Source organism: Geotrypetes seraphini, chromosome 14 (genome assembly GCF_902459505.1).
Source record: "Geotrypetes seraphini chromosome 14, aGeoSer1.1, whole genome shotgun sequence".
In the NCBI taxonomy this organism is placed as follows: Eukaryota; Metazoa; Chordata; class Amphibia; order Gymnophiona; family Dermophiidae; genus Geotrypetes; species Geotrypetes seraphini.
In genome coordinates this window covers 25,020,864-25,044,782 of record NC_047097.1, presented here as the reverse complement: position 1 = coordinate 25,044,782, position 23,919 = coordinate 25,020,864, and the positions used below count along the sequence as shown (strand labels likewise).

Here is a 23,919-nt window from a genome sequence, read left to right as displayed (position 1 = left end):
AGAACCTATTAGCTAAACTGAAATATTGCATAGCTATGGACAGTTGCACCAGCTAGGAAATGCGGCGGCGGTTGTAGGTATTTATTGGGTATAGTAGATTTTTCTTATGAGATGTCCTTTTCTATATTAGAGAATATAAGAAAATAAGAAGTGCCTCTGTTGGATCAGACCACAGGTCCATCGTGTCCAGCAGTCTACTCGTGCGGCAGACCATCAGGTCCAGGACCTGTGTAGTCCTCTATCTGTACCCCTCTATCCCCTTTTCCTTCATAAAATTGTCCAATCCCTTCTTGAACCCTAGTACCGTACTAAGTCCTATCATGCCCTCTGGAAGCGCAATCCAGGTGTCCATCACCCGTTGGGTGAAGAAAAACTTCCTAGCATTGGTTTTGAATCTGTCCCCTTTCAACTTTTCCGAATGCCCTCTCGTTTTTGTAGTTTTCCCAAGTTTGAAGAACCTGTCCCTCTCTACTTTCTCTATGCCCTTCATGATCTTGTAAATCTCTATCATATCCCCTCTAATTCTCCTCTTCAGGGAAAAGAGCCCCAATTTCTCCAGTCTCTCAGTGTATGAAAGGTTTTCCATATCCTTTATCAAACGTGTCACTCTCCTCTGAACCCTCTCGAGTATCGCCATAACCTTCTTAAGGTACGGCGACCAATATTGGACGCAGTACTCCAGATGCGGATGCACCATCGCCCGATACGGCAGGATAACTTCTTTCGTTCTGCTTCTTGATTATACCTAGCATTCTATTCGCTGTCTTAGCGGCCGCTGCGCACTGTGCCGACGGCTTCATTGTCTTATCAACTATTACCCCCAAGTTCCTTTCCTGGGTACCCTCACTCAATAACATCCCTCCCATCGTATAGCTGTACCTCGGGTTTTTGCTTCCTATATGCAATACTTTACATTTCTCTACATTGAACTTCATCTGCCATCTCGTCACCCACTCCCCTAGCTTGTTCAGGTCCCTTTGTAGTTCTTCGCAGTCCTCTTTAGTCCGAGCACCACTAAATAGTTTGGTGTCGTCTGCAAATTTTATTATTTCGCACTTCGTCCCTGTTACTATGTCATTTATAAATATATTGAATAGTAGTGGTCCGAGCACCGACCCCTGCGGAACACCACTTGTGACCTTCCTCCAGTCTGAGTAGTGGCCCTTCACTCCTACCCTCTGCTTCCTACCTGCCAACCAGTTCCTGATCCATCTATGTACGTCTACTTCCACCCCATGGTTCTTCAGTTTCTGAAGTAGGTGTTCGTGGGGTACCTTGTCAAAGGCTTTTTGGAAATCTAAATATATGTTGTCTATGGGGTCCCCTTTGTCCATCCGTTTGTTAATTCCTTCGAAGAAGTATAAGTTCGTTAGGCACGATCTCCCCTTGCAGAAGCCATGTTGGCTTGTGATTAGAAGTTTATTTCTTTCAAAATGCTCATCGATGCAGTCTTTATCAGCGCTTCCGCCATTTTCCCTGAAACCGAGGTCAGACTCACCGGTCTGTAATTCCCCAGGTCACCTCTTGATCCCTTTTTAAAGATGGGCGTAACATTGGCTATCTTCCAATCCTCCGGGATCACTCCTGTTTTCAGGGATAGATTGCAAACTTGCTGTAGTAGTTCCACTATTTCCTCCTTTAATTCTTTCAGTACTCTAGGGTGGATTCTGTCCGGGCCCGGCGATTTGTCGGTTTTTAATTTTTCTAACTTCCTACGTACGTCTTCAAGGCTTACTTCCATGGATGTTAATTTATTTGTTTGGTCTCCTTTGAAGATTTGCTCAGGTTCCAGTATGTTGGATGTGTCCTCTTTTGTAAATACAGACGAAAAGAACATGTTTAGTCTTTCCGCCACTTCTCTCTCCTCCTTCACTACTCCCTTCCTGTCTCCGTCATCCAGCAGCCCCACCTCCTCCCTAGCCGGCTGCTTCCCTTTAACATATCTGAAGAACGGTTTGAAATTTTGTGCTTCCTTGGCTAGCCTTTCTTCATATTCCTTTCTGGCTTTTCTGACCACACGGTGACATTCTCTATGATACTTCCTGTGCTCTTTCCAGTTCTCCTCAGTTTTGCCTTTTCTTGAATGAATTCTTCTTATCACCTACCGCTTTCTTCACTTCATTGGTTATCCACGCCGGGTCTTTTGTTCGATTCTTTTTGCACCCTTTTCTGAATCTTGGGATATGTTGATTTTGCGCCTCAATCACCGTGTCCTTGAATAAAGACCAGGCTTGTTCTACAGTCTAAGTCTGAGATAATTGGTAGTGAGGTGAATGCTCTCAAAATATACAAAATACAGAGGTCAAAATCGATAACAAAAGTGTAACAGGAACCAAGACTTCTCAATATATGAAAGTCAAATATGGATCTTAAATATAGGTATTAAGAAGTGAGGTAATACAATTTTCACATACACTCAGAATTGTGTAATCCGATCAAGAGCCTTGGCTCCTATAGCCGAACCCACCGTCCCATCACTGTGTATGACTTTAATGCAAAATAATAGTAAATAAGGCAACATGCTCTTTGAATGCTAGATTTGTTCTCAATGGAAAATCAGAAGAGACCTTTCAACCTATGAACACAAGTGTTTTGTCCGAATCACTCAGCAACTATTTCTCTGGCATTTGAAGTTTTGCACATCTCCTTTGGGTTCCTTGAAACAGACCCTCGAAACATGGCCTATGTCGGGACCTGCTAACACATCTTAAAGCTAAGTGGAGTGGTTTTTCCTCTTATTGCCACTGAGAACAAATCTAGCATTCAAAGAGCATGTTGCCTTATTTACTATTTTGCATTAAAGTCATACACAGTGATGGGATGGTGGGTTCGGCTATAGGAGCCAAGGCTCTTGGGTGGATTACACAATTCTGAGTGTATGTGAAAATTGTATTACCTCACTTCTTAATACCTATATTTAAGATCCATATTTGACTTTCATATATTGAGAAGTCTTGGTTCCTGTACACTTTTGTTCTACAGTCTGCCATTTCTTTGAGGTGTTCCTGAGTTTCTTCTTTACCATTACTCTCATCGCTTTGTAGTCTCCTTTCTTGAAGTTAAGTTGTTGCTATAGTTCTTTTTCCCTTGGGTAAGACTCCAATCTATCCCGGGATAGTTGAAGTCCCCCATAATAATCATGTTACCGCTTTTGCATTCTCTCTTCATTTCAGCTTCCATTTCTTTATTGATAGCTTCGGTTTGCCCAGGTGGGCGTTAGTACAGGCCCATCTTTATCTCGGACCCTTTCCTTCCCGGTATTTTAACCCATAGCGATTCCAATTTGTTGGTGGTTTCTGCTGTGTCCACTCTGGTCGAGTGTATGCTTTCTTTTATGTATAGGGCTATTCCTCCTCCTTTCTGACCTGGCAATGGAGTTTGTACCCCGGTAGTGCTGTATCCCATTTGTTCTCTTCATTCCATGTTTTGGAGACCCCAATGATGTCTATGTTCTCAGTTTTGGCCATGACTTCTAATTCCCCCATTTTGTTCCTTAGGCTCCTTGCATTAGTATATATGCAATTTAGAGGTCTTGGTATTTTTTTTGTCTTCATTTCCTTTCGCTGTGCTTTGAACTTTATTTTCTTCTCTTGTGCTGCAATCCTTTTATCCTCCTTCTGGGTTAGTTAACTCCAGTGTTTTGCCCATTGTTTCTTCCCATTTTTCCCCCTTAGTATCTTCGCAGGATACCTTCTTCCGAATTGTCGACCCTTGGTCGACTGTCGGCTTTCCCCTTCTTCTTAGTTTAAAGCCTGTTCTATTCCTCTCTTGACGTTGTTTGCTAGAGGTCTAGTTCCCACCGCGCTCAGGTGCAGTCCATCTCTCCTGAAGAGCTTGCTATTACCCCAAAACTTTGTCCAGTTTATCACGAAGTGGAACCCCTCTTCTTCATACCATCTCCTTATCCAAGCATTTATTGATTGTAGTTCTGTCTGCCTTTTCACATCTGCCCTCGGTACTGGTAGGATCTCTGAGAATGCTATCTTCTGGGTCCTCATCTTCAACTTCCTTCCCAGAATCTTGAACTGTTCCTTTTAGTTTTAGATCTTGCTGAATATCACAGCTGTGAAACATGCCATATTTTATATGTCATCTCTAGGAATTTCTATATTTTTTTCTAACTGTTTTTGGCAAGGTTTGGTAATTTCCCAAAAACAGAAATCAAAATAACATTCTTAAAGATACTCTCTTCAGGAAACATACTTGTCTATTTTTCTCTTAATAATTGTATTTCCTCCCTCCTTTCTATCTGTATCCTCCTGCTATAATCATTTTATTGTAAATCTGTTTTACTACTTGGAATCTAGCTAGGTACTTGGGACCTGGGTTGGCCACTGTTAGAAAAAGTATACTGGGCTTGATGGACCTTCAGTCTGTCCCAGTATGGCAATTCTTATGTTTTTATGATATATTTAGCTAGCATGCTGACCTTATTGGCACATTACCTAGTTAGCACATCCATAATGCAGGAGCCCTTAGTGCCTCCTAAATAGGAGGGACTAAATTTTCATGTGTTGACTTTATTTTAAATGGCTGTGCACTAATGCTTTTACTTGCAAACAATTTTTTCAAGGTATATTTGTCAAATATAGTACCACTAATCAATATCAATCTTGACAAACTTCACATACTGTGTTGTATATGGCAACTGGAAATCACTTATTTTACTGAAAACGAGCCTCGGAAACAATGCTAACATGGCCAGAAAGTCACAAATGGGCTATTTTTATACCATGCTTAGCATGTGGGAAAGTCCTACAATAGGGTGCGCTAAGCCCATTTACTAGTGCAGCTTAGTAACTGGGCTCCATAATGATCCATATTTAGACAATTTAAATGAGTTGAAGTTCAAAATTTTACGTACAGTATTTCAACTGGCCTGTAATGCTAAAATAGTTGTGTCAGTTTATAGTAGAACATGTAGTTCTAGTGATCCTGTAGAAAATAGGTTTTGCAGCTGTGAAGAAACCAATTTTAGATCTACATTGATCTTATAAGCATTTTTATTTTTGCATTTAAAGTGGACACTGTTAGCATTTCTGTGGATTTCCATATAGGGTAAAATTTGAGTATTAAGTGGAAAAATAATGCGTCCACATCCTTTAATTTGTTCTTTGAAATCTCTTCCTTCACCTTAGCTATTAAAAATTGTCTGTGTGAAGCAGCTGGGTTTTGGCCAAATCCTAGTGACCTGAATTGGCCACCATGAGAATGGGCTACTGGGCATGATGGACCATTGGTCTGACCCAGTAAGGCTATTCTTATGTTATTTATAAAAGAGAAAGGGGACTTGAGATATTCTGTGGTTACAATCAAAGTGGTTTACATATAATATACAGGTACTTATTTTATACTTGGGGCAGTGGAGGGTTAAGTGACATGACCAGAGTCTCCAGTCTCTTCTGCTTGCAACCTTGGAGTCGTCTTCAATTCCGACCTCTCATTTTCTACGCACATCTAACAAACTGCTAAGTTCTGTCACTTCTGTCTACAATATCACCAAAATTTGCCCCTTCCTCTCTGAGCATATTATCCAGACCCTTGTTCACACTCTTGTAACCTCGCGCTTACATTACTGCAATCTCCTAACTGGTCTTCCGCAGAGCTGCCTCTCTCTCCTGCAATCTGTACAAAACTCTACTGCAAAACTCATCTTCTACCAAACTTGCTACACTCATGTCACCCCTCTCCTTAAATCACTTCACTGGCTCCCTATCCACCTTCACATACAATTCAAAGTCCTATTGCTTACCTACAAGTGTGTTCATTCTACTGCCCCTCAATATCTCTCCTCTCTTCTTATACACTTCCCAGAGAATTCCATTCCTCAGATAAGCTGCTCTTAGCTGTACCCTTCTCCTTCACTGCTAATTCCAGACTTCATTCCTTTCATCTAGTTGTCCCCTATGCCTGGAATAAATTACCCAAGTTTGTCCGCCAAGCCCCTTCCCTTATATAGTAACATAATAAATGACCTGAACTATCCATCCAGTCTGCCCATTAGTTATACCCATTAAAAATACTTGATTAAATTAACTTGTGTCTTCTTTGATATTTCTGGATCATAGATTGTAAAGTTCACCTGGTATTATCTTAGGTTCCAAATGCTGAAGTTGCCGTCCAAGCTCACTCCAGTCTATCCAATCATCCTGTTTGCAGAATATCTGCCATAAAGTCTGGCCAGTAACATCCTCATGTTCCAAATTAGTAGAGTTCCCATCCCATCCTACACCAAATCACCAGGACACAGACCGTGCAAGTCTGTCCTATATCGGCCTTAGTTCTTTAATTTATATCCTTCATTTTCTAATTAGAGATCCTTTGTTTATCCCATGCTTTTTTGAATTCCATCAGTTTTCCTCTCCACCACATCCTTCTTTAAAAGAAGGCTTGAAAACCCACTTTTTTGATATAGCCTTCAATCCATAACCCTACTGCCCACCAACCCAGCCAGCAGATTAACCATTCCCCTTAATTGTATCCCTGACATCCCGTTTCTCTATTTAGATTGTAAGCTCTTTCGAGCAAGGACTGTCTTATTTGTGACTCTGTACAGCGCTGCGTACATCTGGTAACTCTATAGAGATAATAAATAGTAGTCTGAAGAAATTGATGAAGAAATGATGGACGAGATTATTCGCAACTGCAAAGGAGGCAATGCAGTTATCATGGGTGACTTCAATTATGCGGGGATAGACTGGAACCTAGGCACCTCCGGCTACAGTAGAGAGACCAAGTTCCTAGATGCTGTAGGCGATTGCTTCCTGGAACAACTTGTCAAGAAAAATACAAGAGGAAATGCAATTCTGGATTTAATTCTAAATGGACTACGAGGATCGGCACAAGGTGTAGAAGTAGAAGAGACGCGGGGAAGCAGTGATCACAATATGATCCGCTTCAACCTGGACACATGAGCAAAACATCGATCCAGAACGATGGCCACGGCACTGAACTTCCGAAAAGGGAATTACGAAAGGATGAGACTCATCGTGGGGAAGAGGATATGCACTGTAAAAACACTAGAGCAAGCATGGTCCTTTTTTTAAGGACACAGTCACCGAGGCGCAAAATCTATATAGTCCAAGTATCAACATGGGATCCAAGAGGAAAAAGAACAAGGAACTGGCATAGCTCGCTATAGTGGTGAAGGAAGCGATCAGAGACAAGACTTTTTTAAGGAATGGAAAAGGTCAAAAACGGACAAAAACTGGAAAAAGCACAAACAACAACAAAGCAGGTGCTATAAGGAGGTAAGAGGGGCCAAAAGAGACTATGATAAAAAAATAACCAAGGAGGCAAAAAACTTCAAGCCGTTCTTTCGATATATTAAGGGGAAACGACCTGCGAAGGAAGCGGTGGGGCTGTTGGATGACCATGGAATAAAGGGAGTGCTAAAGGAGGACAAAGGCATTGCCGACAAACTGAACACATTCTTTGCGTCTATATTTACCGAAGAGGATATACAGAAGCTGACAGGCAGGAAACGAAGACGGGAAACTGACAGGGTTAACGGTCAATCTAGAAGAGGTATGCAGGCAGATTGATATGCTTAAAAACGGTAAATCCCCGGGATCGAATGTCATCCATCCGAGGATAATCAAGGAATTGAAAGGGGCTATAGCTGAACTGCTTCAACTAATAGCCAATCTGTCTATCAAATTGGGAAGGATTCTGGAAGACTGGAAAGTGGCGAATGTTACGCCGATCTTCAAGAAAGGTTCGAGGGGAGATCCGGGAAATTACAGACCAATGAATCTGACCTCAGTACCGAGAGAGATGGTAGAGGCGCTGATAAAGGACCGCATCATTGATCACATTGATGGACACAATCTGATGAGGACCAGCCAGCACGGCTTCAGCAAGGGAAATCTTGCTTGACGAACTTGCTGCACTTCTTTGAGGGAGTAACAGGCAAATAGACAAGGGCGAGCCGGTCGACATTGTATATCTGGATTTTCAGAAGGCTTTTGACAAGGTCCCGCATGAACGACTGCTTCAAAAAATTGCGAGCCATAGAATCGAGGGTGAAATACTCATGTGGATTAAAAACTGGATGGCGGATAAGAAACAGAGTGGGGGTGAGTGGAGTGCCGCATGGTTCGGTGCTTGGTCCTGTGCTCTTCAACATATTTATAAACGATCTGGAAATTGGTACGACGAGCGAGGTGATTAAATTTGCAGATGATACAAAGTTATTCAGAGTAGTGAAGACACAGAAGGATTGCGAAGACCTGTAACGTGACAAACACGCTCGAGAAATAGGTCGCAACATGGCAAATGAGGTTTAATGTGGATAAGTGTAAGGTGATGCATGTCGATAACAAAAATCTTATACACGAATATAGGATGTCTGGTGCGGTACTTGAAGAAACCCCCCAGGAAAGAGACTTGGGAGTACTGGTGGACAAATCAATGGAGCCGTCCGTGCAATGCATGGCGGCCTCAAAAAGGGCAAACAGAATGCTAGGAATGATTAATTAAGAAAGGTATCACAAACAAATTGGAGGAGGTTATCATGCTGCTGTACCGGACCCTGGTACACCCCCCACCTGGAATATTATGCCCAGCACTGGTCACCATACACGAAGGACACAGTGCTACTCGAAAGGGTCCAGAGAAGAGCGACTAAAATGGTTAAGGGGCTGGAGGAGTTACCATATAGTGAGATTAGAGAAACTGGGTCTCTTCTCCCTTGAAAAGAGGAGACAGAGGGGACATGATCAAAACATTCAAGATAATGAAGGGAATAGACTTAGTAGATAAAGACAGGTTGTTCACCCTCTCCAAGGTAGAGAGAACAAGAGGGCACTCTCTAAAGTTAAAAGGGGATAGATTCTGTACAAACGTAAGTTAGTTCTTCTTCACCCAGAGAATGGTAGAAAACTGGAAAGTTCTTCTGGATGCTGTTATAGGGGAAAACACCCTCCAGGGATTCAAGACAAAGTTGGACAAGTTCCTGCAGAACCAGAACAGACGCAGGTTGTCTGTTAGGGCACTGGTCTTTGACCTAAAGCTCTTATCTGGCTTAATTTTTCATAACATAACCTATCTTCTGGATTTTCTCACTTGTAAATATTACTATTTTCCACATACAGTATAATGCTATAGTATACTAAATACAGGCAGTCCCAGGGTTAAGAACGAGTTGCGTGTTTAAAGCTGTTAAGTCAGATTTGTATGTAACTCAGAACTTGTACCCTTTAAGATTCTTGCTGCCTACCTCTGCTCCCAGCTGACAAAAAGGCCAACTGTTCCTACCAGTGTTCCCTCTAAGGTACAGCATGTACAACCATAAACTGTTAATGTGACCATGCATCATTCTTGAATCTGCTATAGGAGAAGTGTAGGAGTCTATGCCACTGAAAATAAGTGCTCAGTGAAATCAAAAGAAGCCACAACCACATTCTTAAGTACGAGTCATACTTAAGTTGGGTGTCTGTAACTCAGTGACTGCCTGTATAAATTCATATTCATTAAGGTCTACATGTTTTTATAAAATGTTTACCTGATTTTGATGAAGATCTGTATGAAAATCCATTATGCTGATGGCTACTGCTTAGGTCCAAGGTTGTTAAGACTGACTTTGACTTGAATTCACGTCTAGGACGATTAGATACCATATTTATTCTGAAGTATATAAAATAAAAACAAACATTCACCACTGCAAGTTTGTAAGTTCACATTCTGCATCTGTAACATTTATGAAGCTCTCTTTAAAAAAAATTATTTATTCATTTTTACATCTTATAAGTGTTTCAATAAATGACAATTGAAATTGAATACATCACAAAAACTGGTCTTAGAGACATTTGGAGCATTGAGATTAAGCATCAAATTTCTGCGTCTCAATAGAATTTTTATGCTTTCAGGTGGACTTTTTGGGACACCAGGCCGCACAGTGGTATAAATTGATAAATGGATTTGTAAATAAAAAGCCTAAAAATGGACTTAGGGATATTTAGAGCATTGAGATTAAGCATCAAATTTCTGCATTTCAATGGCTACGAATTTGGTCTTGGAGAATGAGATGTACAGTGTCTGCATCTATGAGACAAACTTGGTTCTTTTTGTTACACAGAGCATTTTGGACCCCAGTTAGATTACAAAAGTTGGATAGCTCTAAGTCTAATAGATGCTGGCATTGTAATCTGGAAGCAGGGACTCTGGATCATTTAATATTCTATTGTCCCTGTATCTTGGCCTTTTGGAAATCAATTTGGTCTCAAATTAATTGTTTATTAGAGAACCATGTAGCATTATCATACTATACAATTCTATTTGGTACATCAATGAGAATAAAAAGTCAAATTTCATCAAGCAATAATAAACTTTTGTTTATTATGACAGGAGTCGCCATATAACATATCACCAGAATTGGAAAAATTATAGTAGACTTAACTATACATTCTCGTGGAACTCATTGTGCCATATTTACAAAATGGAAAGAACAACTGTATACAAAAAGGAAATTATAATAATTTTAAAAAGATCTGGGGGCCATTGACATCTTATTGCAATGATTAGACGCCATTTTCCATTGAAAATATATTTATAATATGGAGAGGGGGTGGTATAAAGTTCTATTTAAGGTTTAATCATTAGATAAGTATGCAATATTTATACAAAACGTATAATTAAAATATTTGTGGGAAGTGTGGATGGGGAAGGAATAAATTTATGTATTTAAGATAATAGAAAGAAATTCAAGTGATATGTTTAAATTTAAATGATGTAATATTGTACACTTGTTGTAAGATGAAAAATGAATAAAGACTTTGGAAAAAAAAGAATACATCACTTGAATCTCTATCATGTTTAATATTAAATCATAAAATTTACCCCCTCCCCTCCCTACTAAAACCTATGTAATCATATTTCCTATACAATTTTTTTTTTAATCTAAACATCTAATAAAATTCTAAAATTCCTCCCTCCCTCTCCCACATTTACATTGTACTTATAATGGAAAAATGGTATCTATTCATTACAATAATTTGTTAATGGCCCCCATATTTCTTTAAATTTTTTATAATTCCCTTTTTGTATGGCTATTGCTCTTTCCATTTTATAAATGTGACATAACGAATTCCACCAAAAACTGTAATTGAGTCTGCTGCAATTCTTCCAATTAGTTGTGATATGTTGTATGGCGACTCCTGTCATAATCAATAAAAGCTTATTATTGTTTGATGAAATTTGGCTCTTTGTTCTCATTGACATACCAAATAGAATCGTATCATATGATAAAGTCACAGGATTCTCCAATAAACAATTTATTTGTGTCCCAATTGATTTCCAAAAGGTCAGGATAAAGGGACAATAGTATAACAAATGATCTAATGTCCCAATATCAAAATTACAGTGCCAACATCTATTAGACTTAGAGCTGTTTAACTTCTGTAATCTAACTGGGGTCCAAAATGCTCTATGTAAAATAAAAAAACAGGTTTGTCTCATAGATGCGGACACTGTACATTTCATTCTCCAAGACCAAATTCGTGGCCATTGAGATGCAGAAATTTGATGCTTAATCTCAATGCTCCAAATATCCCTAAGTCCATTTTTAGGCTTTTTATTTACAAATCCATTTATCAATTTATACCACTGTGCGGCCTGGTGTCCCAAAAAGTCCACCTGAAAGCATAAAAATTCCAAACTATATTGCGTATTAAGATTTTTCCATTCAGGGAACCCTACCTACCTGAATGGCCTGCTTCAGCTGCAACCATCTAAAGATTTGTGATTTATTAAGAACATATTTATGTTGTAGCTGTGAAAATTCAAGCAGTTTACCATTTGAAATGACATCATCTAAAATCCTTATACCTGCTATCATCCAATGCTTCCAGATGACCTTAAATCCGCCAATTTGAATCTTGGAATTTAACCATATAGTTTGATTCATCGATTTATAGATTGAAATAGATGTTAAATTACTGTAATATCGTAAAGTTTTCCAGGTATCCATCAATAGTCTATTGTCTTTATACAATCTAAGCATTTGATAACTGAGAACATGACATAAACGTAAAGGGAACATAAGTCGCCATTCTAACCACAACCAGTCTGGGGTATTATCAATGAGTTCTTGATGATACCTATAAAAATTAGGAAAATTTACCCCACCCTCTAACACTTGTGGAACACACTTAAATCATCCAAAAAATAGGCTGCTGATTGAGCCAGAAAATCATATATATGCAAAGAAATTAAATAAAGAGATTATTATTAGGATCTCAAGCGTTCGCTGCTATATTGCCAATTGAACAAGTCACAGTATATAACTAACTTGCGGACTATCACTGGTCCTTTAATCTCACATTTTAACATTTACTTTTTTTTCCTTTTCCTTTTTGTGTATTTTGCTATATTAGTACTTTAATAATATCATTATTTTGTTAATATTATGGTACTTAAATCGGGTGCAGATGTTTAGCCCCTCCAATTGGAAACAACGACGACGGAAGATCTCCGTTTCGCTCACTTTCAAAGTGGTAGAGCTTCTTCAGGCACAATGTGATTTATAAGCACTATTTAAGAATGGGAGATTAAAGGACTGGTGATAGTTCACAAGTTAAGTTATATGCCGTGACTTGTTCAATTGGCAGTATAACAGCGAACACTTGTTATATTGCCAATTGAACTGATGACTCCCAGATCTACCTCTCACACCTGAAATTTCACCTAAAGTCCAACAAAAAGTCTCTGCTTGTTTGGCTGACATTGCTGCCTGGATGTCCTGCTGTCATCTGAAACTAAATATGTCCAAAACGAGCTGCTCCTCTTTCCTCCTAAACCCTCTCCTTCTTCTCCTTTCTCCATCTCTGTAAATAATACTGTCATTGTTCCAGTCTCCTCTGCTTGCAATCCTGGTGTGGTCTTCGATTCTGACCTCTCATTTTGTACGTATATCCAACAAGCTGCTAAGACCTGTGGCTGCTATCTCTTCACCCCTTCCTCTGAGCACACTACCCGGACCTTGTTGAAGCTCTCGTAACCTCATGCTTACCGCCATCTCCCCCTTGCAATCTGTGCAAAACTATGCTGCACGACCCATCTTCTAACAACCTCGCTACGCTCAGGTAGCAATGTTTTTTGGATATACTCTTCAGCCAGCTTGATCTCTTGTGGGTTGACGATGAATTTTGACCAGAATCTGTCAGCTGGAATTCCTTCATTCTTTTTATTTTTGGTTGGATATAGAGCTACGTAATCTTCTGGATCATATGTAAATGATTTTCTACTATATCTTTGGTGGAGATCAGTGAGTTTGTAGATGTTAAGAGATATTTGGAGGAATTTTTGGATTGGGTAATCATGTTATCATAGTATGATATTTTTTTTTTCTTCAGTTACTACTAGTTTGTATTTTATTTCTTTCTTCCAGTTAATGTAGTGTTCTAGTTTTTGGGATTTTTTTCCAGGTCCTTTCTACTCTTCTTAACTTATTTCCTCATGGTTGCTTAGTTGTTCTGAAAACCATGGGTTATTTTGGCTTCTCTGGGGTTTGTTTGTGTTTTGTTTTTTTTTAATTGGTGCAATTCTATTTTGAACCGCGTTTGCTAGATTTTGTCAGGTTGTAATGCCACCTTCTGTGTCTTCGTTCATTGATTCTGGCTTTTCTGTAATTTCTTTCCAGAATTTTTCCATGTTTTTTGATTTTGATATCTAAATGACATTCCTGGTATTTTTAGATAATAGTTCAGGAATCCAAATAATTCAGGGAATCCAAACAGATAACTGGCTCCCACTCTTGAGGTACTGAGGTCAGTGATCAATCAGTTTTTGATTTGGTCTGTTTTTTTTGTGTGATATGAAATCTAGGCTGTGCCCGCCTTTGTGTGTAGGGACCTGTGGGAAAGTGGTGAGTTCTAGTTGTTCCATTAAGTTTTGAAAGGTGCATACTTTTGGATCATCTTAAACTTCTGAATACAAGTTTAGGTCTCCTAGGACTGCCAGATTAGGGTTGTTGATGCGTAGTAAGAGATCAAGTTGCTGATTTTATCTTCTGTGTTCCAGTTGCCTGGTAGTCTATTAAAAGTAGTATTATCTTTCCTTCCTTCTTGGTTTTTTATGTTGCAGACCATATACTCCAGTCTATGGTCATTACAGTTTGTATGGAAAGAAATGATTTGTACATTAGAAGGCCACCTCCTTTTCTGTTTTTTCTTTTTCTGGGTGATTGGATTATTTTATACTCAGGTAGGCAGAGATATGCTAGTATTGGGGATTCGTCATCTTGTATCCATATCTCTACTATACATAATATCCCTGCTTGGCTATTTATCAGGTCCTTTAATATTATTCATATTGCAGGCTGAGCATGTGTTCTCATACATGCATTCTATCGGTATGTAATTTTCTTCTGGAAATGATTCTGCAGTGTATACAGTTTGTTTTAGGGTCTTAGAATCTCTGTTCTTATGTTGGTATGGTACTATGGGCTTCATCTTCTATTTCCTGCTATCACATCTAGGACCCTGAGTATTTCCATTCTTGATGGTATCTTATCTAGTTGGTGGTCTTGGTTTGAGTCTACTTGCTCTATTGAAGGGCATTTTATAGCTAGTCAGAATGGCATAAGTCAGATTGTATTTATTTTAGTAGGCTCTTTCAATTAGTCCTACTTCAATTAAGACTATACTTATTAGGTGTTAAGCTTGCTATCAGTGGCTGTAAAGGCCCGATGTTGGTAAGTGGGGCCTCGCTCAGCATGGTAGATTCAAGCCAGTGGGGAAAAGGAGTGATGATGTGCTGTTATGTTGATATTTTGTTTTTAGCCAAGATATCTCCATTAAACCCCTGATTTTTCTGTTTTGCAAAAATGCCTTGATGCTGTAATGAATTGATTTGAATGGAATGCTCCAGAACTAAATTTAAACAATTGTTAAGACTTAGTGTACCTTAGTAAAAGGGGCCCTTAACAGATTTATTGTGTGTTAATGAATTCTGTTATGTCCCTTCCAGATTCCATATGATAGGTGTTCAATCCCAACTCACAATCTGGGAGTTGCAGAAATCCAACACTTTTCTGAGGACATGCTCCACCTCCTTAGCCTGAGAGCTATCAAACATATCCAGTTACAATTTCTGCAAGCAATCCATGCAGAAGTCTCTTGCAGTTGCTCTGCTTCAGTGCCTTGACACCCTTTCCAGGTGGTCCCCTGTCGGAGGAAAGGAGAGAGTCCTGCGGTGCTGGACCATTGCTTCAGAAAGAAACTCTGATAGATCTGTGGAGCCAGCCTGCCACTCTTACTAGACTCGGGGCCAATATTCCCTCTAATTTTTCATAGGCTGTGTGCGCAAAAAATTTCATCTGTGCGCATTTTAAGGAAAAATTAAATTTGTGTGCGCTATAAAAATGATTGCCAGAGGGCCCAGAGTTCAGTTATGGGCATGGGCAGGTCTTTGAGTTTAGTCTGAATTAACGAAAACACAATGTAATTTTAGTTACACTTTATGTAACATAAAGTCTCATTTCAATAAACATAAATTATGTTTCATTGAAATGTTTCATTGAGCGCTACCTATAAATAAGGTATCATTGTACTTTATACTTAATTTAGAAAATAACAGCAATTTAGTTTTCAAAGTTTTTCCCTGCGATCTTTCATATTTATCCAGTCCGAATAAATTCTGTTAAGATCTGTTGAGCCTCCATCTTGAAGGTGACTCTTAACACGCATCAGCATTTCCAAATGCTCTAAATGTAAACGATTCCTTTGTTTAGTCTTCAAATTGTTCATTAGACTAAAACCACGCTCACAATCTGAACTAGATGCTAAGAATGTGGCACCAATGTCCATCAATTTTGCTAAATCTGCAAATTGATCATTCTGAAATGCAAATTTTGTCATATCTGGAAAGCTGTTTATCAGATTGCTTTTGATTTTTTTTTCTGCAACAAGGAATTTAAAGTCATTGTATTGCTGAATAATAACACTTTCCTCTGGAAGAAATTGTTTATACTTTAACAAAGAGATCTGATATGTCCATTTCAGAAGTCAGTCGCATTGTGATATTGCTGTACAATCAAAAGCAGACCATTCTTCAACTTCATTTTCAGGAAATCTTTCACCCAAATGCAAACATAGGATGTTGATGAAGGTTAATATGGAATTAGTATCCACTGAAACTTTTTCTCCAGACCTCATCCTGTTGTCAAGAAGACTGTTGACTATCACTCCACTTAATCTTGTCGCCTAAGTATTGCATTCAAAGTTTGTTCAATTTACCCTGTGCAAGATGATAAGCTTCCAATGGTGTCGAACCACGTTTTTGAAATACCATGGTTAAGGAAGCCAGTTCTGATAAGACATCATTCAAAACTTCAAGTGTAATATGAAATTGTTCACTGTTCAGCTTCTTATAACAGTACTTTGCAATAGGATCATTCTTTGTCTTCAAAATATTTTAACAGGGAATCATAATTTTGAATAATTGCTTTATGTTCAGTGTTTTTCAACCTTTTTACACCTATGGACTGGCATCAGTCAGTGGACCAGTGGTTGAAGAACACTGGGCTAAGATGTGGGCCAGACCCTGCCCATCTCTACCCAATTTCCACCTCAGACACCGCCCCCATAATAGTACTAATTGCACCTTGCACATCCCGTGCCTGAACCGGAAGCCTTCCCTCTCACATTGCGTCAGAGAGAAGGCTTCCGGTTCAGGCGCAGGATGCCTGTAGAAGCCACTGCCCGTGGTTTTATGCACTGAATCGGTTAGGAAGAGGGAGGTGGCTTGAAGATAACGCCGCATCGATCATATTGTGGACCGGCGGTTGAAGAACACTGTTTTGGGCCTGATGCACTTGCTGGCCCTGTGGACCGGCATTGGTCCTTGGTGGTTGAAGAACACTGGTCTAGATAACCAGCGCACTTCATTCAGAGGTCTAAAAGCAATTGATTCACATTCAGATGCATCTGCTATTTCTTGAAATTTGCATCGTTTAGTAGAAGACTGACAGAACACAGTGTACACAGTTCTCATTACAGTTTCTACTTTTTTCATCAATTTTACTTCTTTCCATGAATCAGAAAGTCCCAAATCTTCCCGATGTGCAACACAATGTTGCTGTACTAAATGTGGAATGTCTTTTCTCAGCTGTGCTGCAACACCATCTATTTTGCCCAACATAAGAGGCACCATCAGAGGTGAACATAACCATTTTATTCAGGTCAAGTTCATGTTTCCTATAGAATTCCCTAATTGCTGTTACTATTGATGTAGCATCACATGCTTCCAACTGTAGCATCCCACCAAATGATGTCCTATACTCATTTAAATTGACTGGCCGATACTTAAAGTAGAGTATTAAGTACTTGTTGACAGAAATGTCTGTGCTTTCATCAACAGTTAACGTATGATACGTTGCTAATTTAATGTCTGCCATACGATCATCTTGCATGATGCCATTGATAATTCCAAGAAATTCAAATGCATAGTTTTTGCTTCTCCATCTATCAGGTATACTAACATACTTCGCCATGTGCTCATTGATATCTTGAACAGAGATCATTGAGATATTCATCTTAATGGCCAACACAACACTGTCGACAAGAACCTTAATTTCATTAGGACTGGAACGCTTCCATTCATTACTAATTTGCCTGTTTTCTTTTTTGGTTGGGCTTTCAAGCAACATGTTAATCAGTGCACCCCTTAAATTCAGATTTTTACTTCTGAGTTTCCTAATATTGTCGGTATGAGATTTACTTGATAGATGGCGTTTCAGAAAGCCCAGTTTCCAAACATCATCCCATATTTTTCCAGTAGAGAATTTTCAAGTTGCTTTGGCATCTTGACAATAACACACAACTCCATCGTCTTCATCATAGGTAAATATTTCACACAGTCAAACACGCATTGTATTTTGAGATTCCGGTGTCTCCGTTTCAACAATTTCTTCAAGCCATTCAGACCTAAAAAACTGTTGCAGCTCTCTTGTGTGTTAACACTTTTCACCATTCGCGGTTTAGACATTTTAAGAGTTATATCTGGTTGCAATTTAATAAATGAATACAGTTATACAACCGCAGTACCACGCTGCACACTACGATTCCACAAAATAAACAATATGGCGGAATTTCAGGAAGTCAAAGAATCGGAAGTGTTTCATATCCTATGGGCTATAGGCTATGGCCCTATGGGGCACGTGACATGTCAAGTTCAACTGCCAAAGATAACGGAATCACATGAATGACTAAAATTTATATTATAGCGCTTCAATAAATGTGATAAATGGGAAATCGGAACAGCTGGTCTTCTGCAACATTTCATTTTAGCAGTGAAAAGCATTTTAGGACAATTTTTTTTTTGTGTGCGCGCGCGCACAAGTGCACAGCTTAGAGGAACAGCGCTCGGGGCCCCTTCCCTGTGAGTTTGCTTGCCCAGTGACTTTGTCACAGGTTGTACAGCGCTGGCTGTATGCATCTGGAGTGAAACCTACCCGGGTTTCAAGGCACAGGTTGTCTTTCCCACCCCCAACTGTATGGCGAGGATCTGTGGAGGCAGAGCTCATAGTCGGTATTTAGCCAGCTGACAGTCCGAGGATCTTAAGTCTGGTCATTTGGAAACGTTTCTGAGGCAGAAAATCCTTTTCCTCCACTTAGTTGCTGTTTAAACTGCTGACAAATTTGGCACTGCAAAACTGTAAATCCCTCCATTTTTTCCTATGGGAACTTCAGGGGTGGCTTGTTGAACGCTTAAAAACTCATTTTTCACTGTTTCTAAGAGTGGGGCTCAGGTTTCCCCACCTCCTCAGACCCCAAATTGCTATTTTTTATTTTCAGGTTTGTTCTATTTTTGCCGTTTTTGGCATGATGTTACTGATGGCAGCCATCTTGGATTTTAAAACGATCTTTTTTTCCTTCTATTTTTTCCTCAAAACCCCTCGATTTGATAAAAAATCATTTGGAATGGACTCCCCAGCCCCTAATCTGCTGGATGTGTGCAGTGATTGTGCCGGATCAGTGACCGTATGCCATAGCACGCAGGGGGAGGGGTGGAATACTCTGAATTTGCGTACTCTAGGGCTGGGGAGCTGACCTGGGTCCGTGACTTTAGAGAAAAAATATTATCCATCAGTCTGAGTCTGACCCAAAATGCCTGAGTTCTGAGTCCAGCACTCTTTTAGTGGGACTTTTTAGGTGGTTATGGGGTGTGAATTTTCACCGGAGTTTATTCGGCTTCTCTGGAAAGCATTTTCTGCGTACCCAGCTCGTTTGATGCAGCTGGTGGGCACATCAGGCCCTTCTCATGTGGCGGAACCTCCTGTTCTTCGGTAAGCCTCTTCTGCGGCGACAGACCTCGATTGCACTAATTGCCATTTGGATATTATGTCTCTGCTGTCTCCTGGCACTGCTTCTATTTTGGATCCGGCTGATACCCTTTCCGCGACTAGTCATCTTGGTTGCTCTGAGAGCCTGGATGTACACAGGCTTTTAAGCATGGTTCTGTCCATCCCCTCATTGCTGATGTTCTGAAAGTGCTTAAATTGGATTCCCTGCCTTCCACTTCTCAGGCTTCGGTCATGGACTGCTCTAATGTGCTGTCTTCCTCTTTTCCATCCCATCCACAGCTTCTTGGGCTGGTTATGGAACAGTGGGACTCTCCGGAGAGCTCTTTCTGGCCTTCTAAAGCTTTGTCTAAGCTTTATCCACTGATGCCTGATTTTCAGCAAGTTTCTGACCAGCCTAAAGTTGATTCCGCTGTGGCGCAGGTTGTGAGGCGCACAGCCCTTCCTAGTGATGGGGGTGTGATGCTTAAGGATTCTCAAGATCGCAGGGTGGAAAATTATGTTAAAGCTTTTTGAAGTGGTGTCTTTAGGTATCAGAGCAGTGGATACGGATAGAAGTAATGATAGGTTTTTTTAGGATGAGGCAGGGAACACTTGACAGGTCATGGACCTGATGGGCCGCCGTGGGTGCGGACCGCTGGGCGTGATGGACTTCTGGTCTGAGCCCGGTGGAGGCAACTTCTTATGTTTATGGCACGAGCCTCTCATTCTAGGTTGCACGGTGCGTCCTCTGTGGATGTACCTGACTGTCCTCAGCAGTTCCAATTCCAGGCAGCCTCAGGCCTCCAGTTCCCTAGCAGCAACTGCTCCTAAGAAGATCCAATGACACCAGAAGTCAGGTATATCTTCCTTATATCGGAGGTCGCCTTTTTCAGTTTTATTAGGAGTGTACTTGCATTTCATCGGATCAATGGGTATTGGACATAATTCAGGAGGGACACAAGATAGACTTCTTTGCCTGCCTCCGGATCTATTTCTTGACTGGTGGGTCAGCTGGAAAAGGAGACCCGAGTCCGTGCTACTGTGCAACATCTCTTGGACATCAGAGTGCTAGAACCCATTTCAGAGCACAATCGGGCTTAGGCAGATACTCCTTATACTTCATCATGCCAAAGAGAGGCTCGGAAGACTGGAGACCCATTCTAGATCTAAAATAGGTTAATCGCTTCTTGCAGATTCCTCATTTCTGCATGGAAACCGTCTCTCCAGGAGAGTATCTAGCGTCCTTGGATCTCATGGAGGCTTACCTCCATATCCCAATCTACCCGGAGCATCGCAGGCTTCTGTGACTGGCTAGGTGTGTCATGAGGACTGGGTTGAGAACTCCTGATCTAGAGTAGGGATTCTCAACCTATTTGGTTGCAGTGACTACTTTTCAACATCCAAAAGATTTTTAGAGACCCTACTAGTCTTGCTCTCCCAGCCTCTCTTCTCTAGTCTTTCTCCTCCATCCCTCTTCTATCAGTATCTTTCCCTTAGCCAAGCCATTCCCCCAGTGTCCTCTATCCTCTTGATCTTCAGGCCCAGTTCAAGAGCACCCAAAGGTCATGTTTTCAGGGGGCCCCTCATGAATATGTAGCGAGCTTCTGAAAATCTGACTTGTTGGCAGTCCTTCAGACTGGGAGTGAAGACTAATGCTTCTAAGTCTCCACAATTTCTCTCCTCCCTACTGCTGCTCAGCATCATCTCACCAATTTGTCAATCCCAGGCTCTTACCATCATTTTCTCTCATACTAACACATCCTCATTAGTCTGTCCCTCTAACCAGTCTTTTCCCCACTAGTCTCTTATCCATCAGTCTTTCCTTCTCCATTCCCACTCTCTCCCCAGACCACCCTCATCAGTCTCCCTCACAAGTTGCCAATACCTCAGTTTCCCTTATCCTTTGTTTCATTCTAGTCCCACCACTAGTCTTTTCTACCCAGTTCTCTAATCACTCTCTCCCCTTTTTCATCCTACTCATAATAGTTAATTTTGTATCCACAGGTCTACAAGTGAATTTTCAAAGAAACCTCCCAGTATTATTTATTTCTATATCAATATTAGATGTACACTGTGCAGTAATCTTACATAAACAGCACCCTCTTGACGAGCTTAAAATCTAATCAAAATAGACAAACAGGACAAATAAGGGATTAGGGAAATTGTCTGATGGTAGCAGATCCTACATGCAGGAATATCAAAATAATTCCCAATAGGCTGTTGTTCCTCTTTATCTTAGCAGTCATCTCTCTCTACTACCCCTCTCACCATGACCCCTTCCCAATTATCTTCTCTCCTGCCCTATTTACTCATGCTCTTATGGCTGCTTGCTGAAGGCCTTACTTTTGACTTTGCTTTCCCTTATGTCTTCCCAAGTTATTTTTTCAACTGTTGACTCCTCTTTGTGGTCTTTTCCTTCATCCTTTGTTGCCTGTTCCTAATGGTCACTTCTGAGTGCTGTCCCCTCCCCCCTTAGCCCCTTTTCCTGGCTGCTCTGCTTTTTGCTATCTCTCAAAGGCCTCTTATGAAATGCTGCCTTTTTCTGGGTAGCTTCCTTCCTGTTCTCTTGGCTTGAGCATGCTTTCCTTTCTACGAAGTTAAGACATTCCAAAATGGCAGGTTGGGTTTTATGTATAATTATGAGTTGCAATGAGTTATTATTGGATTGATGGATTATAAATAGCCTTAAATTGTAGGCTCTAACTTCTGGAAGTTAAAAGGAATTTGAAATATGATTTTCTTTTTTTCAGTATTTGTGTAACAATATATCTTTGTGTTAAGACTTTTTACCATGCTTTAATACCCAAAGTGGATGATGATTTTTATAAAATATAATTTTACATCCTATCATATCCCCTCTGTCACCTGTTCTACAAGGTGAAGCGCTGTAATATATTGAGCTATCCTATCCCCTTTAAAATTGTTATTGCCTTCTCTATACCTCTTCTACTCCTCTGTCTTTGATGTAGGTCTTACAAAACTGCACACAGAATTGAGTATAATTACAACTTAAAAGTAACTGTCCTAGGAAAAACCTTAGACAGAACCATAAAATGGCACAAATCATACTATTGTGCAATGGATTTACAATATAAATTTTGACAGGGTTTTTCTGAAATTCTGCAGTGGACCGAGTTCATCAGATGGAACTTTCTTGAAACATCCCCACTGAGAACATAAGTACTGTGTTTTGTAAGCTTTTCTTAAGGATATATATGAAAAGTTTTTTTCAAAGACTATGCATGCGATTTATGCTGCGTTATGGGGAAGTCATGGTCCGGGAACTTCCCTTCTCATGGCCCGATGCCAAGGCTCTGGATAGTCCCCATGGCCCAGCATGTTCCCAGCCTTCTCTCTTGTCTGATGGCTCATTACCTTCCGTGAAGCTGAAAAAACTGCCGGCCTCAGCAGTGATTCAACTATGTCGCCCGTGGCTCCCCTTCCTGCTTTCCATGTCTGCCTCTGCCGCAATCAACCGGGGCGGAAACAGGAAGTTGCACCATTGGCAGACGCAGAAAGCAGGAAGGGGGGGGCCGTGAGTGATGTAGCTGAATCACGGCCGTGAGAAGGGAAGTTCCTGGACCACGACTCCAAGGCTTGCACCTGGGGCTGACAGCCCCTGCCCCACTCCCTTGGTACACCGCTGCTGGGGAGGATCTATGGGTGGTGGGAAGGCAGCATTTGTGGTTAGGTGGTGGAGGGGAGTTTGTTTCACCTGAAACTGCACTGGCATTTTGGGCTAAAACTGAAGCACGGCAGAATCTGGATTGCTTCATAGGACATTATTGACTTCACGATCATTATCCCATTCACTAACTCTCTCTTGGAAGTTACTCCCAAAGCAACAGAAGTACTAAATTTGATGGAGCAATGGATGACATAATTCAGACTGAAACTTAACTCGGAAAAAACAAAAATTCTTTGTAGCTTTGCCACACCTGCTTGATACCAAAACATCATTATGCATCAATAAACTCAGTTATCCTATTCAATCTACTATGAAGATACTGGGTGTAACACTGGACCAGAGCCTAACCATGAAAGACCAGGTGGACTCCATAATCAGAGTTTCTTCACTCTATGGAAGCTTCGGTCCATTAGAGCATATTTTGATGTGTCGTCATTCAGAATTCTGATACAATCCCTCATACTGAGTCAACTTGATTACTGTAACATCGCCTATTTAGCAATTTCCCTGAAGAATATACGGCGACTACAATTAGTGCAAAATACAGTGATCAGACTGATCCTCGGGTTGAAGTTCAACCATGTTACACCTTCCTACCGACTTCTGCATTGGCTGTTGATGGAGACACGTGTGAAGTTCAAGTTTGGTTGTTTCTGTTTCAAGGTACTATTCGGTTTAGCCCCTAAATGCATAACTGACCTTTTTCTGTTTCTCAGCCAACAGACATAAGAGAAGCTCACACTTAAATTCTGTTTCCCCACCAGTTAGAGGATGTAAATTCAAAAGACATCAACATCTCCTCTCACATCAGGCAGCATTATGGGGTAAAGATCTAGAACAATTGCTTACGTCTACTACTTATGGGGAATTTAGGAAACGGCTAAAAACATATCTGTTCCTAAAGTACTTAGGCAACTAACCTCATCCCTCAATAACTGATCCCTAGAGC

General features: G+C 40.5%; 1 protein-coding gene across 4 annotated transcripts in view; it reads right to left on the bottom strand.

Moving 5' to 3' along the window:
* SH3GL3 (SH3 domain containing GRB2 like 3, endophilin A3) overlaps positions 1 to 23,919 on the bottom strand; it is a 166,962-nt gene that overhangs the window by 49,225 nt on the left and 93,818 nt on the right. For all 4 annotated transcript variants that reach the window (XR_004536985.1, XM_033920596.1, XM_033920595.1 and 1 more), the window contains exon 8: positions 9,506 to 9,627. Coding sequence is in view for 3 of the 4 variants with exons in the window: in XM_033920596.1 (XP_033776487.1) it covers positions 9,506 to 9,627 (122 nt within the window). In the remaining variant the exon portion in view is untranslated. The remainder of the gene's footprint in view (positions 1 to 9,505; positions 9,628 to 23,919) is intronic.